This window comes from Bombina bombina, chromosome 3, assembly GCF_027579735.1.
Source record: "Bombina bombina isolate aBomBom1 chromosome 3, aBomBom1.pri, whole genome shotgun sequence".
Lineage (NCBI taxonomy): Eukaryota > Metazoa > Chordata > Amphibia > Anura > Bombinatoridae > Bombina > Bombina bombina.
Window position 1 is genome coordinate 843625322 of NC_069501.1, and position 19177 is coordinate 843644498.

At 39.2% G+C, this 19177-nt stretch overlaps 1 protein-coding gene across 1 annotated transcript in view; it reads left to right on the forward strand.

The window, feature by feature from the left end:
• ERCC5 (ERCC excision repair 5, endonuclease) overlaps positions 1-19177 on the forward strand; it is a 238975-nt gene that overhangs the window by 21899 nt on the left and 197899 nt on the right. The window contains exon 8 of the mRNA XM_053707797.1: positions 6414-6557. Within this exon, the coding sequence (XP_053563772.1) occupies positions 6414-6557 (144 nt within the window). The remainder of the gene's footprint in view (positions 1-6413; positions 6558-19177) is intronic.

Here is a 19177-nt window from a genome sequence, read left to right on the forward strand (position 1 = left end):
AATCTGCTTAAAAAAATAATACACAAATAATTATAAATTTTCATGTTTTTATTAAGCAAACAGTATACATATTTACAGTGTATGAATCCCTAGCATAATGTCTTCTCCAAAAGCCAATGATCAAAAGGATTTCCAACCTCCAATAGGTAAATTAAAAAAACTTTATTTGCTTATACAGGGTCCATAATACAGCAACACTGTTTCAAACCAGCAATTGGTTCTTAGGACATGACTAAGAACCAATTGCTGGTTTGAAACATTGTTGCTGTATTATGGACCCTGTATAAGCAAATAAAGGTTTTTTAATTTACCTATTGGAGGCTGGAAATCCTTTTTGGTCATTGACAGTGATGTTGGGAACTGGCTAATCCCTTTTTCCGTGCCCCTTATGAATTCTCCAAAAGCCAGTCAGGAGTCACCTAAGCTCCAATCAATGTGAAGAGATTGGAGGTGTTGAGCTAAAAGAATTCAAAAAGTTGGAAAGCAAAAAATATGTAAAAGAAAGTCTTTATTTAGTAATCCATTAAAAACCACAGCAAAATTTAAAAAAAGACAATAACACAGTCTGACTGGTTTCGGTCCATCGACCGTACTCCTAGACCTGTGTGTTACAAATGAACAGCTTCATTTAAAAAGGCTAAAGTGTTACATGATTGGCTAAAAACAAAAAGCAGTCTTAATTAACCCCTTACCACAGGCAGTGAACAGCAGGTGTTGCCCATTAACTCCTAAGCATTTTCAAACAAGCAAATAGACTAATAAATTTAACATATAGAATAAATGCTTAACAATAAAAGTGTGTGTATGTGTGTGTGTGTATATATATATATATATATATATATATATATATATATATATATATATATATATATATATACTGTATATGTGTGTGTGTGTATGTATATATATATATATATATATATATATATATATATATATAATGGCCCAATAAGGGGATAGGGGAATGAAAAGGTAGAAACCTACATAAGAGTAGCAATAATCTGAATACAGAAGGCATATGCTAAACTATATGACATAAACCATGTACATATTAGCAAGTTCAAATCTAGAATATTTCTGTACATATAAAATATTAACACATTCGGGGGGCGTACCTAAGCTGAGGCCATGCATGGACGTGTTTTTCAACAGCTCCGTACAACTTTAAAAAATTTAAGGATTATTTCCAACTCCCAAGATCTAATACTGCTTTTTATCTCAACGATTTACCATAGAAAAGATTTGGAGTCGGGTGATACTATTTGCAAACGCAGATTATATCAATAGACGGAAACTACAAATGGTGGCCTGCATCATCTACACCCCCCCCCAGTTTGATGCTTAGCCAGGTAAAGTAGTTTTGACCTGCTGACTTCTACACTATTACAGAGGAATCCTTATACAGCAGAGGGGAGGGCGATTTTAGCCACAAAACATCAGGAGGTCACTACTTAACACTGAGATCATTATGGAGGCTAAAATCTACTCTCCCATAAGTTGGAGCACCTTTTTACCCCCCTTGTGGCGCATCTGAGTACAGAGAAGGATATCATTACAGAAGATGGCACGACTCGCAGCTTCGTCCCACGCTCAACATCTCCACCTGATGAGTTTGCAGTAAACCACAACGGGAACCCTGCAGGTGTGCCAGATAAGAACAGGTCACAGTAAAATCCAAAGGTTTCTGCCAAACTCTGCACTTTCTGAAGCTTCGCTCTCTACACGCACAAGCTACAGTAAACTGACTGGCGGGATGGGGCTGAGACTGGGTCCCCTGGAGATGTGGCCAGTCGAGAGGGGTCTTTATTCTGTTTTTGTCCCGGGGTCGGGAATTTTGACTGGTCTGAGAGCAGCTCTTCATGTGTCTCCTTTCTCACAGGTGAAGTTTGTCTTTTGATCTGCTGGTGCCAGAGGAGAGAGATCATTGAGAGTGGGCACTTTTGGATTTGTTCTCCAGAGGTTGTCGGAATTGGATAGACTAATGTATTAATCATGTACTCAGGACTAACTCAAAGTCTACAATATAGACACTGATCAACACTTCTGCTGTTAATCTAGTTTCTAATGATAACCTTACGGTTTGATGTTCTGGAGTGTGTAATATATGGTGTTCAACTATTCTGCTCAGTGTCTGTAAAACCTTCATTCATAGTACTCTTAACCCCCTATAAAGCTCACTTTTGCTTGATAGTGGGTAAGTAACTTTAAAAATTTAATTTTATAGCTGAGTGCGACCCATTTATAAGGTCTTGAAAGCTTATATATTTTCCCCCACTTTGGTAGATTACACAGAAGAGATTAGTCTATAACTAATTACTAACACCACTTCTCATATTTTTACTGGTAACTAGTGGCACGTAAGTTGTAGAGCTCTTCACTAGTTGTTTGGATTCCTTCCTAAAATTCTTATTATTTTCATTTTATATAAGTCATTATGTTACTTGTTTATACACTACTTTTTCCCCTTGTTTAATGTTTATAGTAAATATATTTAAGCTAAGCATTGTAAACTTTCCCAGGTTATTATCTGGGCTCCTTAACTAGCGGCTCTTTGCCCGGTATAAATTCAATATACAGTTACACGTTAACATTGAGGTCTGATAACCCATTTCCACTACGTGTCTCATGTTTTATGATTAATAAATTACAACGCATTACATTTACATATCTCTTGGTATGACGCTTATGTGACATACACGATATAGCATGGGACTGATGGGGTTCCCTGCAGGCCAGGGACCTACTAGTTTTGTTATTTCTACTTAGAATATTTACCAGTTACTAGTGATTTCAAATATGCCACGGTTTCTAAACTACATAAACTGTTACCTATGCTTGTTGCATACTATCTAATAATAAGTGTGTGCAATGTATATTTCATTTATTACATTGTATTTTTAGTACACATATTGACATTGCAGCTTAGGATATTATGTCTTTTCTGTCCTATCTTTATCTCTTTTCTAGGAGTGTAATGTGTTACTACATTTGTGTATTGAATAACCAGGCTAGTCTAATAATTTGATGTTTCTTACTGAATACCTTAGTTACCATACCACCATTACTATTTAAATATATTAGATGTAATTTTCGCAAGGTGGTTTCATATCAGTTAAATATTTTAATAACAAAAAAAAGAAAATGAGGTTTCTAATATATTTCTTATGTTTATCTATGTTTCCTTCACATAGGTTTATACTAATTTTATAGCATGATGTTATTTTTATATAAGGTTTTCTAATGCCTTTGTAACAGGACAAAAGTGTTATCTTGTATATGCTTTTTCTTTTTACTAAAAAACCTCAATAAAAGAAAAATGATTTAAAAAAAAAAAAATTAACACATTCATGCCACATTTAGCTATTGTTAATAAGCAATATGCACAAGACTAGACACCACATAAATGTGTATACCCTAAAAAAATGTTTTTATTATCAAGGGCATAGACAGTGTTATGTGTAAATTACTTAAATAACAAAGATAACAAGGATAACATTAACATACTTAAAGCATAGAAGAATATATATAGATGCTTAAAACTGTTTACATCCTCATTCAATATCCATAATGTATACTCAGGGAGACATGTCTTATCTGATAGCGAATGCATTGAGATATGATATGATACATCACTATTATATACTAACAAGCCATGTATAGATCAGTATAGAGGTGGTTAAAGGGGAAAAAACATAATAAATAAATATATATATATATATATATACACATACAGTGTGTGTGTGTGTGTGTGTGTGTGTATATATATATATATATATATATATATATATATATATATATATATATATAATGAAAGTACCCCTATTTACATAATAAATATATATATTCCAGACCAGACGACCATAAGGTAGATAAATAGATGTGTGTGTGTGTGTGTGTATATATATATATATATATATATATATATATATATCTTCCAGCACTCTTCTTTATTTATATATATATATATATATATATATATATATATATATATATATATATATATATATATATATATATATATATATAAACAGGGAGTGCATAATTATTAGGCAAGTTGTATTTTTGAGGATTAATTTTATTATTGAACAACAACCATGTTCTCAATGAACCCAAAAAACTCATTAATATCAAAGCTGAATAGTTTTGGAAGTAGTTTTTAGTTTGTTTTTAGTTATAGCTATTTTAGGGGGATATCTGTGTGTGCAGGTGACTATTACTGTGCATAATTATTAGGCAACTTAACAAAAAACAAATATATACCCATTTCAATTATTTATTTTTACCAGTGAAACCAATATAACATCTCAACATTCACAAATATACATTTCTGACATTCAAAAACAAAACAAAAACAAATCAGTGACCAATATAGCCACCTTTCTTTGCAAGGACACTCAAAAGCCTGCCATCCATGGATTCTGTCAGTGTTTTGATCTGTTCACCATCAACATTGCGTGCAGCAGCAACCACAGCCTCCCAGACACTGTTCAGAGAGGTGTACTGTTTTCCCTCACATCTCACATTTGATGATGGACCACAGGTTCTCAATGGGGTTCAGATCAGGTGAACAAGGAGGCCATGTCATTAGATTTTCTTCTTTTATACCCTTTCTTGCCAGCCACGCTGTGGAGTACTTGGACGCGTGTGATGGAGCATTGTCCTGCATGAAAATCATGTTTTTCTTGAAGGATGCAGACTTCTTCCTGTACCACTGCTTGAAGAAGGTGTCTTCCAGAAACTGCCAGTAGGACTGGGAGTTGAGCTTGACTCCATCCTCAACCCGAAAAGGCCCCACAAGCTCATCTCGATGATACCAGCCCAAACCAGTACTCCACCTCCACCTTGCTGGCGTCTGAGTCGGACTGTAGCTCTCTGCCCTTTACCAATCCAGCCACGGGCCCATCCATCTGGCCCATCAAGACTCACTCTCATTTCATCAGTCCATAAAACCTTAGAAAAATCAGTCTTGAGATATTTCTTGGCCCAGTTTTGACGTTTCAGCTTGTGTGTCTTGTTCAGTGGTGGTCGTCTTTCAGCCTTTCTTACCTTGGCCATGTCTCTGAGTATTGCACACCTTGTGCTTTTGGGCACTCCAGTGATGTTGCAGCTCTGAAATATGGCCAAACTGGTGGCAAGTGGCATCTTGGCAGCTGCACGCTTGACTTTTCTCAGTTCATGGGCAGTTATTTTGCGCCTTGGTTTTTCCACACGCTTCTTGCGACCCTGTTGACTATTTTGAATGAAACGCTTGATTGTTCGATGATCACGCTTCAGAAGCTTTGCAATTTTAAGAGTGCTGCATCCCTCTGCAAGATATCTCACTATTTTTGACTTTTCTGAGCCTGTCAAGTCCTTCTTTTGACCCATTTTGCCAAAGGAAAGGAAGTTGCCTAATAATTATGCACACCTGATATAGGGTGTTGATGTCATTAGACCACACCCCTTCTCATTACAGAGATGCACATCACCTAATATGCTTAATTGGTAGTAGGCTTTCGAGCCTATACAGCTTGGAGTAAGACAACATGCATAAAGAGGATGATGTGGTCAAAATACTCATTTGCCTAATAATTCTGCACTCCCTGTATAATGAAAGTACCCCTATTTACATAATAAATATATATATATTCCAGACCAGACGACCATAAGGTAGATAAATAGATGTGTGTGTGTGTGTGTGTATATATATATATATATATATATATATATATATATATATATATATATATATATATATATATCCTCCTTTGATGACGTAATCTCCGCCGCAGTGGTAGACACGGCTGTAGAGTGGGACGGCAAGTTTCAGCTGCTGGATGCCGGTGATTGGACTCAAGTCACCCTGCAAGTGGTAGGGAGCTTGTTAGCCAAAGATTTTCACTGGTGGGGCAGGCTATACTGGTGTTACCTGGATGAAGACGCCGGAGGTATGTGAAAGAAATTAATTCATTTATCAGGAAAGATACATTTTGTTTTAATATGTGAATTTCTCTTTATATAATGTAAGCAATAGGTTTATCCTCCTTCCTTTTTTTTTTTTTAATTCAAATTTAAATTCTCATGAGTCAGAGGATGCCATTTAAAACGGCTTTCCAATGTTTCTCTTTTATTAAATTTACTTTGTTCTCTTGTTGAAAATCATACCTAGATAGCCTCAGGGACAGTAGTGCATTGCTGAATAACGAAAGTTTAATTTTGACTTTACTGTCCAATTAATAACTTCAGTAAGCGTTTAAGATAGGTTTAATGTTTAATTTTTCATTCCTCAGTCATTAGTTTGTTATATTAGCATTAGTTGCAAATGTTATTTGCATGAGTGCTGAAAACATACATTCCTCACCGTTTATAAGATGGGATCTTTTTGTCACAAGGAACTGGAATTTGTTTACTATTTTCTTTTTTTTTTTCCCTAGGAAGAATTTTTTGCAAACCCCCACTCTGTGGATATTGAATCTGAGGATTTCAGCACCCTTCCTCCAGAAGTAAAGCATGAAATACTGACTGACATGAAAGAGTTTACCAAACGAAGGAGAACTTTATTTGAGGCAATGCCCGAGGTATTTTGTGTCCTTATTTAATAATGCAAGTGTGTACACTTTAAACAAGCGATAAATGCTCCTTACTTATATTGTAATTCTGAGAGTTTGCGAGTTGTTATAAAAAAGTAATATACTCACTGTGCACAACGAAACAATCAAATCAATCATTTCTTAGCAGGTTTAGCTTGTAATAACTTCCTCTCTCTCTCAGAATCAGGATATGTTTTGCTTAAATAATAATAGAGAAGAAATCCATAGTGTAATACTGTAATTAAACTCTTGTTCATGTGTTGCTATTAGCAGTACTCTCATTTGGTGGAGCTTCTAAGGAAACTGCTTAATGATTTGCTCAGGTTAAACAGAGGATTAAACTTTATTAAAACAATGTTAGTATAAAAACAGTGTAACACATTCACAATCGCTCTGGGGTCTGATTATTCGCAAATATCAGAACTTTATACACCCTCTGGCTATAGTTCAAAACAAGGTCCCTTGCTCACTCTGGGATAGCCTGGCTTTAAAGTCTCTATGGATGGGCCCTAAACTGTGTGGGGGGGGGAGATCATTGAGGGGGTAAGGTGAAGGAGGGGCGCTACACTACATAATGAGGCCTACTTTCAGGACCCTTTAAACACCTGCTGCTTTCCACTTCTCCCTTCTCCTCTGGACTCTGATATTGCACTTCAAATTAAATGACAAGCGCTTGGAGAACCATCTTACAGAACACACATAGAGATGTGGTTTGCAAAACAGCTCTAATTTATTACGTCAGGAATGACAGTTTATATACACTTCAGAAATACATTGAACAAAATAATCATTAGCTCATTTCTCTCTTTTTTTCAATGGACTTTTCTATCTGATTAACCCCTTCACTGTGTTTAAACAGAAATCTAGCCTTTTTTAAATTTTATTTACCTATGAAAACTATATATATTTTTAAAGTAGAAAACCCAAGTTATCGCTCTAGGCCCATTTTGGTATTTTTTATGCTACTATTTGGACACACAACTACTTCAGTCTTAAGACAAATGTTTGTAAAAGTTTCTCTTTGATTCCCTTTGTTAAAAATAGCAGATATGCATGGCTTTGCTATTGTTTTTTTGCATTCTAAAATTCCCGGCAGTGAAGGGGTTAATCAGTTAGCTTAAAAGGTTTATATTGTCTCTTATGTAGGGCTTGCCTGTCTGCCAGTAACAAATTATGATTTTTTTATTTTATTGTACATTTATTTGTAATTTTAACTATTTTTCTGTAGCATAGGGTACCCCCTCCCGCCAATATTTTTTAATACTGTAGGGCTCCAGTCATCCCTCTCCCTTCATAACTTTGTCCTAGTGTAGGGAACCCCACCCCTCTCTCCTACCGCTTCCACTTGGCACCAACGGAAGATCATTATAGAGGGGATCAGTGTTACTCTCTGTAACGACTGGCGATCTGCCTTCATATAGTAAGAGAGCACGATCAGTGGTCCCTTACCATATGAAGGCAGATGCCTTCTGCCCCTTAGTTGCAACTCCCGCTAGCTAAGCTGACAGCGGGACCTCAACAAGGGCCTCTGCATTGGATGTAGGTTTTACCTCAACACAGTACACTGGGCAAAGTATTGTGTTATGTAATACTTACGTCCAAATGGTACAAGGGGTTAAAGGGCAGAGACATTTTTACTGTACAATCTTCCTTTAAGGTTGAAGTCTAATGCTAGGACAGAAGCACTGTTAGGGCCTAATGTTTCAATCAGGCTTATCTTTTGGTTAATAGCTGCAGCAATCACCTATATTTAGGCTTTAGTATTTGTTGTTTTTTGCATGTAAGTGAGTATCATCTAATTTCTTTTGCATTTTTGTTGGTATGTGTTGGCGCAATACCTTCTGCTCCAGAGTTATCTGCCCGTGTGAAGGGATATGCATCCAGCTTACTTTGAGAGTGCTGACCATGATATGGAGATGCACCCTTTTTATTCTGATAGTACTGCTCATTACACGGGATATACACCCAGTCTAGTCTGTCAGTATATTCCCTTATACATCATTTTATTTATATATAGAAGCTTTAATCAATTTATGACAATTTATTTATCCCTTGCTTCCGGTAACACTTAACATTGTCAGTATATAGCAGGGTTATAATACAATTTATTTATAATTGCTCTTTAAAACAAAACCCCAATTTAAAATGTGTATATACAAAACGATTTAAATTAGTATAAATTCCTAAATTCTTTTTATTAGTTAAGATTTATATACACATTGCAATATATTATGTAGCGACCAGATTATGAATCAGATGATACACACTTATGCTGTTATAAGATCCTTTACAAAGATCATAAAAGATGCATCTTTACAATATACCTTATTCACAATGAATTGCGTTAAAATCAGAGTCATATTTAAAATACCACAATGAAATACCAGTATGGATCGCTAACTTTAACAGTGCTTAGTTAAACAATATAACAAGATGCTTTAACAGCCAATTTATCTGAGCTGAAAAACTCTTTTTTTTAGCTACAATTAAGGCAAGTTCTAAAATATATATAGTTGCAAATAATGCACACCAGAGAGATTTACTTACAATAATAGGCCTGACTTAGAAATATGAAATACAAAGGACCTTTATCTAGCAAATAAATTATTTAGCGATAATGACTAGTTAAACTACACAGGACTATGAACATAAACTTAAAATACCAATTGTGCTCTTTAAATTACTAGCCTCAATTACTGTAGCAGCAATTAATGTATTTGCGTTAAAATATTAAGTTATAGTCACTGCTATACGTTACCACATCAATCGAGTATCTCAGCTTTCTCCAATAAGTCCAATTTCACCTCATAAATAATGACTAGTTAAACTACACAGGACTATAAACAATTTCACCTCATAAATAATGACTAGTTAAACTACACAGGACTATGAACATAAACTTAAAATACCAATTGTGCTCTTTAAATTACTAGCCTCAATTACTGTAGCAACAATTAATTTATTTGCTTTAAAATATTAAGTTATAGTCACTGCTATACGTTACCACATCAATTGAGTATCTCAGCTTTCAACAATAAGTCCAATTTCACCTCATAAATTAAAAGACATATTCTTTGCAAAATAGGTGAAAATTAGGCCCAGATTTGCTTTATAGAGACTGGATTCCAAGGCAACAGTTTGTCAGTCAAAATTCACCAGCAGAGACTCGTCCCTTTTTTTTCTCTTGCATGAGGCTATATCACAATATATAACCACACCCCTATTTATTCTAATCATTGGTGAAATTGGGATGATAGGCCCTTCGATGCTTGTCCTTGATCCGCCCTTAATGGAGCTGAGCATTGATTGGTTATTTGGGTTTGCATATGTTTTAAACAGTCAATTTGTTTGGCTGTCATACCAGTTTTAATCCCCTAGGGGGAAGCAGACAACCAGAAATGCAGTCTCATTATCACTATTGCTGACAGCTTACTATATCATTAAATTGGATACTTAATATATTCATTATTTCTTGTATTAATACACTTCCATGGTTAGCATATATATCCCATTTAATATAATTGAAAATGTACAATTTGAGATCAAACACTAGTATATCAATTCTATGTTAAAATAGAAAATATTTATATAGACTTTCTATACATTCTACTTATAATATTTTGAGAGATGTATTTAAAGTTATATAAATATTTAGTGCATAACCATATGATATGACTTAGGTCACCCCATGCAGGCAATCCTGTATCGGCATCTATTAGCCCCATCTGGAAGATAGAAAAAAACAAAAATATGTTATATATTTTAAAATGGGATTATTACAATTCGGCTAGATTACGAGTTTTGCGGTATGAGTGAAAAAGCAGCGTTAAGGCTCTTTTTCACTACCGCAGTTTTAGGGGCACCGCACACTTTTTTGGCCGTAACGCAACGTAATTACCGCAGCTTTCAAAAAGTCATTTTTCAATGGGACTTCCTTTGTGCCGGTATTACGAGTCTGCCTGGGAGGCCAAAAAGTGAGCGGTACACCCTATACCACCAAGATCGATACCGTAAACTTAAAGTCAGTAGTTATGAGTTTTACGCTTCAAAGCTGTAACATAAAACTCATAACTAAAGTGCTAAAAAGTACACTAACACCCATAAACTACCTATTAACCCCTAAACTGAGGCCCTCCCGCATCACAAACACTAAAATACATTTATTAACCCCTAATCTGCCGCTCCGGACATCGCCGCCACTATAAAAAAAATAAAAAACCCTAAACTGCCGCACTCCTGCATCACAAACACTAGTTATATATTAACCCCTAATCTGCCGTCCCTAACATCGCCGCCACCTACCTACATTTATTAACCCCTAATCTTCCACCCCCAACGTCTCTGCCACTATACTAAAGTTATTAACCCCTAAACCTAACCCTAACACCCACTAACTTTAATGTAATTCAAATAAATCTAAATAAAACCTACTATTAATAACTAAATAATTCCTATTTAAAACTAAATACTTACCTGTAAAATAAACCCTAAGCTAGTTACAATATAACTAATAGTTACAGTGTATCTAGCTTAGGTTTTATTTTTATTTCACAGGCAAGTTTGTATTTATTTTAACTAGGTAGAATAGTTAATAAATAGTTATTAACTATTTACTAACTACCTAGCTAAAATAAATACAAATTTACCTGTAAAATAAAACCTAACCTGAGTTACACGAACACCTAACCTTACACTACAATTAAATCGAATACATAAATTAAATGCAATTAACTAAATTACAAAACCCCCCCCACTAAATTACACAAAATAAAAAAGGAAATTATCAAATATTTAAACTAATTACACCTAATCTAATAGCCCTATCAAAATAAAAAAAAACTAGCCTAAACTAAACTACCTATTGCCCTTAAAAGGGCCTTTTGCGGGGCATTGCCCCAAAGAAATCTGCTCTTTTACCTGTAGAAAAACAAACAAACAACCCCCCAACAGTAAAACCCACCACCCACACAACTAACCCCCCAAATAAAATCCTAACTAAAAAAACCTAAGCTCCCCATTTCCCTGAAAAGGGCATTTGGATGGACATTGCCCTTAAAAAGGCATTTAGCTCTTTTTCCGCCCAAAACCCTAATCTAAAAATAAAACCCACCCAATAAACTCTTAAAAAAGCCTAACACTAACCCCCGAAGATCCACTTACAGTTTTTGAAAACCCGACATCCACCCTCAACGAAGCCGGCAGAAGTCTTCATCCAACCGGGCAGAAGTCTTCATCCAGGCGGCATCTTCTATCTTCATCCATCCGTGGCGCGAAGCGGCTCCATCTTCAAGACATCCGGCGTGGAGCATCCTCTTCAATCAACGTCTTCTTCCGAATGAGGTTTCCCTTTAAATGACATCATCCAAGATGGCGTCCCTTAGATTTCAATTGGCTGATAGATTTCTATCAGCCAATCGGAATTAAGGTTGAAAAAATCCTATTGGCTGTTGCAATCAGCCAATAGGATTGAGCTTTCATCTTATTGGCTGATCCAATCAGCCAATAGGATTGAGCTTGCATTCTATTGGCTGATTGGAACAGCCAATAGAATGCAAGCTCAATCCTATTGGCTGATTGGATCTTTGGGGGTTAATGTTAGGTTTTTTTAAGGGTTTATTGGGTGGGTTTTATTTTTAGATTAGGGCTTTTGGGCGGAAAAAGAGCTAAATGCCCTTTTAAGGGCAATGGGGAGCTTTAGGTTTTTTTAGTTAGGATTTTATTTGGGGGGTTGGTTGTGTGGGTGGTGGGTTTTACTGTTGGGGGGTTGTTTTGTATTTTTTTACAGGTAAAAGAGCTGATTTCTTTGGGGCAATGCCCCGCAAAAGGCCCTTTTAAGGGCTATTGGTAGTTAATTTAGGCTAGGGTTTTTTTTATTTGGGGGGGGGGGGGCTTTTTTATTTTGATAGGGCTATTAGATTAGGTCTAATTAGTTTAAATATCTGTAATTTCTTTTTTTATTTTGTGTAATTTAGTGTTTGGTTTTTTTGTAATTTAGTTAATTGTATTTAATTTATGTAATTTATTTAATTGTAGTGTAAGGTTAGGTGTTAGTGTAAGACAGGTTAGGTTTTATTTTACAGGTAAGTTTGTATTTATTTTAGCTAGGTAGTTAGTAAATAGTTAATAACTACTTACTAACTATTCTACCTAGTTAAAATAAATACAAACTTGCCTGTGAAATAAAAATAAAACCTAAGATAGATACAATGTAACTATTGGTTATATTGTAGCTAGCTTAGGGTTTATTTTATAGGTAAGTATTTAATTTTAAATAGGAATAATTTAGTTATTAATAGTAGGTTTTATTTAGAATTATTTTAATTACATTAAAGTTAGTGGGTGTTAGGGTTAGACTTAGGGTTAGGTTTAGGGGTTAATAAATTTAGTATAGTGGCGGCGACGTTGGGGGCAGCAGATTAGGGGTTAATACGTGTAGGTAGGTTGCAGCAACATTGGGGACGGGAGATTAGGGGTTAATAACATTATGTAGGTGTTGGGGCAGCAGATTAGGGGTTAATAAGTGTAAGATTAGGGGTGTTTAGACTCAGGGTTCATGTTAGGGTGTTAGGTGTAAACATAAATTTTGTTTCTCCATAGGAATCAATGGGGCTGCGTTACGGAGCTTTACGCTGCTTTTTTGCAGGTGTTAGACTTTTTTTCAGCCGGCTCTCCCCATTGATGTCTATGGGGAAATCGTGCACAAGCACGTAAAACCAGCTCACCGCATCTTTCAGCAGCGCTGGTATTGGAGTGCGGTATGGAGCTCAATTTTGCTTTACGCTCACTTCTTGCCTGCTAACGCCGGGTTTTTGTAAACCTGTAATACCAGCGCTGTAGAGAAGTAAGCGGTGACAATAACTTGCCGTTTGTTATTTAATCTATTACAAATCTGAATTGCATTTCCCATATCCATATATAGATATTTATACAGTCTGAGTATCAATTAAATCTTTGAGAATTATACAGTTCATATAGATGAATTTCTAACTTCTCTTTTTAAAATCAAGATTTAAATTCTTATATGCTTTCAGCACTCCTAGGGTTAAACATGTCTCTCTGTTTTTTCCTGCTATTTCTTACTTGAAACGCCAGCTCGTCTAGCAGATGTATATTGGGGGCTTAGGATGGGACAATTTATCACCTATATGCTAAGGCCTATTTCCTCTGAGTACGTTTGCACATTCCATTATTTTTATAGATGGACCGTCTGTTTTTTCAGATAGGGAAAAATTCATTACACAGCAGGGGTGTTCGTTTGTTCTCAGATGTTCTGTTAATCAGGAAAAAGGGGGGTTGGTCTGTTATGGCTATAGCCCACACAATTCATGTCAAATTTGATATTAACTAAAATGAAATATCAAATCATGTGGTATATTTGTAGTTTATTTTATGTTACTCACAGATACCCTGACAACATAAGTAGCTGTTTGGCTTCCAGTAAAATGCACAATGGTCCTCTCTGGTAGCCAAAATGTTGAAAATTAATCTTCTATGTTCCATGTAATTGTGCTGTGTGTAACAGTAGTTTCCATCTAAAAGGGAGGAGAGTCCCACGGCTTTATTCATTACTGTTGGGAATTAAGAAGCTGGCCACCAGGAGGAGGCAAAGACACCCCAGCCAAAAGCTTAAATACCTCCCCCACTTCCCTCATCCCCCATTCATTCTTTGCTTTTCGTCACAGGAGGATGGCAGAGAAGTGCCGGAGATTCGGAGTAGTCTCTTATGGAGGGTAGTACTCTTCGCATTGGGACTGGAGTTTTAAATAGTCCTGTCAGCCTCTCAATGAGAGCCTGGGTGAAAGTTAGAGTCCAGAGATGCAGGGAGAGTCTTTTTGCGAAACCATCCCGACTCATATTAACAGCTTCACAAGCAATCAGCGTTGACGAGTTTCGCTGCCCGATTTCTACACTCAAGTCCATGTTAGGAGCGAGGCTACTAACCTGTCACACTTGAAGGGCCGTGTTCCTGTTCCACGACGTAGATTCTGGTAAGATCGTTTCATTTTTTTATTAATAATGATAACATGGAAGACAGAGTCACAGTGTGATGCCTTTTTATCTTTAAAGAATCTAGGGTTAATATTCCTGGAAAGGGGATTATTGAACAGGGGGGTTTATACATGATATTGTTTATTGTGTCATTGCTGCGTTATGTGCGAGATGAGGCTCTGGCAATGTGTGGAACTTTCAGGTTACTTGCGGGAATATTGCGCAGCCATTTTTGGCGCATTTTTTCCTTAGTGCAGGGACGCTCCTGCCAGGCACTTTATGTGACCGGGTGTGCTATCTAACTTCCTCTGCTGGTCTGTGGCGCAGGAGATGTAACGGTTTCTGTAGTCCGGGTCCTAGGAGGTGGTGAGTGCCCTGGCCATTGGAGGTATAAAGGTGCCTTTTGTAAATTAAGCTAGTCTGAACAAAAGCGCAAGCTATGGAGGACTCTGACGCTTTAGAGGGTTCTCCCTCTTTAACAAAGTCTCATTCCTGTGTTTATTGTGAGGAGGTTCTAGTAGATCAGCCTGCTCAACTATGTTCCACATGCCTTGTGTTACCACATCTAAATGTAAACGGATGTCTAGTACTACTGAGCCATCCACCTCTGAGGGTTCTTCGTCCCGTGACTTGCGTTCCCTGCATTCATCTCCGATTGCACATGCAGCGCCCCGTTACTCCTTCGGGAGAGATTCGTTGGCCGTCAGACTTTGCGGACCAACTGGAAACGGCGTTTTTTTTAAAGTGATCCATGCCTTACCACGTTCTGCTAAGCGCAAGCGTAGGGTGTATCATGGCGGCCCTGCCCAGGGTGTGTCTACACCGATGGAAATCCCAGAGGCTCTATACAATGACGAGGCCGACTCTTCGGAGGAGGCCCCTTCTGGGTCGTAGTCCGTGTCATCTAAACCTCCGCCTGCGGAGGGTGCTGGTTTTAGGTTTAGGATGGAGAATTTGCGCTTTTTGCTGCGGCAGGTGCTTGCTACTCTGAAGGTTCCAGAACCTTAGACTCCGGAGGAACCTGCTATTCCTAAGCTTGATAAGGTATACGAGGACAGGATAGTACCTCAGACTTTCCCGGTTCCCGTTAAGATGGCAAATATTATTAAGAATGAATGGGAGCGATTAGGTTCTTCCTTTTCCCCTTCTTCTTCTTCTTTTAAGAAACTATTCCCCGTTCCGGACTCTCAGCTTGAGCTGTAGGGGACCATCCCTAAGGTGGATGGGGCTATCTCTACGCTCGCAAAGCGGACAACTATTCCCCTCATGGATAGTTCGTTGTTTAAAGAGCCCATGGATAAAAAGCTGGAAAACATGATGAGAAAGATGTTTCAGCACACAGGGTTTGTTTTTCAGCTGCGACATATTGGTGGGAAATCCCTGTGTGAAATGGTCGAGGGGGTTTAGATCCCATCCGCCCAGGGGCAGATTTCTTCTGTCAAACCTGTCTTCAAGACCAGAAAAGAGAGAGGCCTTTCTAGAGTGTGTGAGATATCTCGCCTCTCTCTGGGTTATCGTACCAGTACCCCTAGCAGAGAGGGTTCTAGGGTACTATTCCAATCTTTTTGTGGTCTCAAAGAAGGAGGGCACATTCCGCCTGATTTTGGACCTAAAGTGTTTGAACAAGTTTCTGAGTGTTCCTTCGTTCAAAATGGAAGCGATCAGATCTATCCTGCCTCTAGTTCAAGAGGGACAGTTCATGACGATTATAGACTTGAAGGACGCTTACCTTCATGTGCCAATTCACAGGGACCACTTCAGGTTCCTAAGATTTGCATTTCTGGACCAACACTTCCAGTTTGTGGCCCTTCCTTTTGGTCTGGCGACGGCCTCGAGAGTCTTCACAAAGGTTCTGGGGGCGCTGCTTGCAGTGGACAGATGCAGGGGCATTGCAGTAGCGCCTTATCTGGACGACATCCTAGTTCAGGCACCGTCGCTTAGCCTTGCAGAAGATCATTCAAGGGCTTTTCTTCTTTTGCTCCAATCTCACGGTTGGAAGACCAACTCAGGAAAGAGTTCTCTGGTTCCCAGCAACAGGATGGAGTTCCTGGGCACAATAATAGACTCTGTCTATGAAAATATTTCTCACAGATCAGCGATGCAGGAAGCTTGCGTCCTCCCGTCTTGCCCTTCTGTCCTCCACAAGCCCCTCGGTGGCTTAATGTATGGAGGTGATAGGTCTCATGGTTTCAAGCATAGATGTCATCCCATTCGCCAGGATCCATCTCAGACCTCTTCAATTGTGCATGTTGAGACAGTGGAACGGCGATCATTCAGATCTATCACAGCTGATATCCATGGATGCTCGGACTTGGAACTCCCTCTTGGTGGATCCGTCCGGAGCACCTGTCCATGGGGACATCCTTCTTGAGACCATCCTGGGAGATTGTGACCACGGATGCCAGTCTGGCAGGATGGGGAGCTGTTTGGGGTGCCAGGATGGCACAAGGAAAATGGTCCCGGGAGGAGTCTCTCCTTCCGATAAACATCCTGAAACAATGCTCTGAAGGCATGGTCTTCTCTGGGGTCGGTCAGCTTCAACAGATTCCAGACCGACAACATTTACCTCGTGGCTTACATCAATCTTCAGGGGGTACGAGGAGCTTCCTCGCAAAGAGGGAGGTGTCTCGGATCTTGGAGTGGGCGGAGTCCCACAGCTGCTCGCTCTCTACGATTCACATTCCAGGTGTGGACAACTGGGAAGCGGACTTTCTCAGCAGACAATCCTTCCATCTGGGGGAATGGTCTCTTCACCACAAGGTGTTTGCAGAGATTTCTCACAGATGGGGAACGCCGGAGATAGATCTTATGGTGTCCAGACTCAATTGCAAGCTACCCCGATACGGGTCGAGGTCCAGGGATCCCCAGTCAGAACTGATGGATGCCTTAGTGGTTCCTTGGTGGTTCAGCCTAGCTTACATTTTTCCACCGTTACCACTTCTACCTTGTGTAGTGGCACACATCAAACAGGAGCGGACCATGGCCATTCTGATTGCTCCTTCGTGACTGCGGAGGACGTGGTTTGCAGATCTGGTGGGGATGTCATCCTCTCCGCCGTGGAGGTTACCCTGTCGCAGGGATCTGCTGGAACAGGGCACTTTTCAACATTGAAATCTAGATTTTCTGAGTCTGATTGCGTGGAGATTGAACGCTTAGTCTTGGCCAAGAAAGGCTTTTCTGAAAGTGTGATTGACACTCTAATTCAGGCAAGGATGCCAGTCACTCGTCACATCTACCATAAGGTGTGGAGGACTTGTCCTGGTGTGAGAAGCAGGAAAATCCTTGGCTTAAGGTGAAGGTATCCAGGATTCTGTCCTTTCTCCAAGACTGTTTGGAGAAGGGCCTTGCCACTAGTTCCTTAAGGCAGTGTTTTTCAACCAGTGTGCCGTGAGAGATCCTCAGGTGTGCCAAGTCAGACTGACAGGCTCATCATTATTTTTATTTTTTCATTGATACGTCCCCAGCATAGATAGTGGGTAATAAAAAACTTTAATGAGACCAGCTCCCCACAAGCAGTCTTCCTTCTCAAGTTACGTGTACACGGACTGACTGAGCCTGAGGATTATGTGGTCCAGAATCAGACTCGCAGACACCGGTTAATTTCCACAGCATTTTCCTAAGTCGTAACTCCACATTTAGCTCCCTGCTTACACTCTCCTGCTTACACTCCTGGGCACAAACTCATCACTCCAAGAGAAAGCGTCCTGGGAATCACAGCAGCAGGAGACGGCACAGCTGCTTGAGGAGTTTACGCAGTGAGCTTGCCAGTATAGTGCAGACGGATGGCTCCTGCTGCTGTGATTCCCAGGACGCTTTATCTTGGCTTACGGCTTATGCTTTCCTCCCACTGCTGCTTCTTCTCACACTGCTTCATAGCGGCTAAGCAGTCAGGAGCGCTTCCGTGAGCTTCCAGGCAGTATGGACCGAGCCCTTTGAGATCGTGATTAGCCCAGCCCAAAGGACCAGTTTGAGGACTATGGTGAGGTTGAGAGCTGCAGCAGTAAGCGGAGCAGCCACTACAGGCAAACAGCCTGCACCGATCACTCCAGCTTTGATCCTGAGGTGACCTCTTGTTGTGAGTCTGTGTAGAAGCTGTCATTCCAGCCGCTGGCTGCTCCGCTTACTGCTACAGCTCTCAACCTCACCATAGTAGTCCTCATACTGGTCCTCTGGTCTGGGGTGGGCTAGTGAAGATCTCAAAGGGCTCAGTCCATACTGCCTGGAAGCTCCCGTCCAGGTGAGTGGATACCAGAGGGTCATGGTCAGGGAAGTGACTGCTGGTTATGGGCTCCTCCTCTGTGCTCTCCAAACCAGAGACCTGTTGAGCTTCTGATGGTTTGCCCATAATGAAACCATTGTGACTCCCTGAGAGGAGGGAAGTAGTCCCTTCCATCATTTTAGTTTTAATTTTTATTTATTGTGCCCTGGCAGTGGTGACGTTACAGGGGGGCAAGAAGGACCTGCCCCCAACAACAGACTGATTAATTGGGTGCAACAAGTACAGACTCCCCCTCCTCCTCTCTGCCCGTGGTTTTTGAGCTGTGACAGCAGGACCCGCCCCCAATAACAGTCTGACTCTGATTAATTTTGTATGAGGATAGAAGAATTCACGCAGCCAG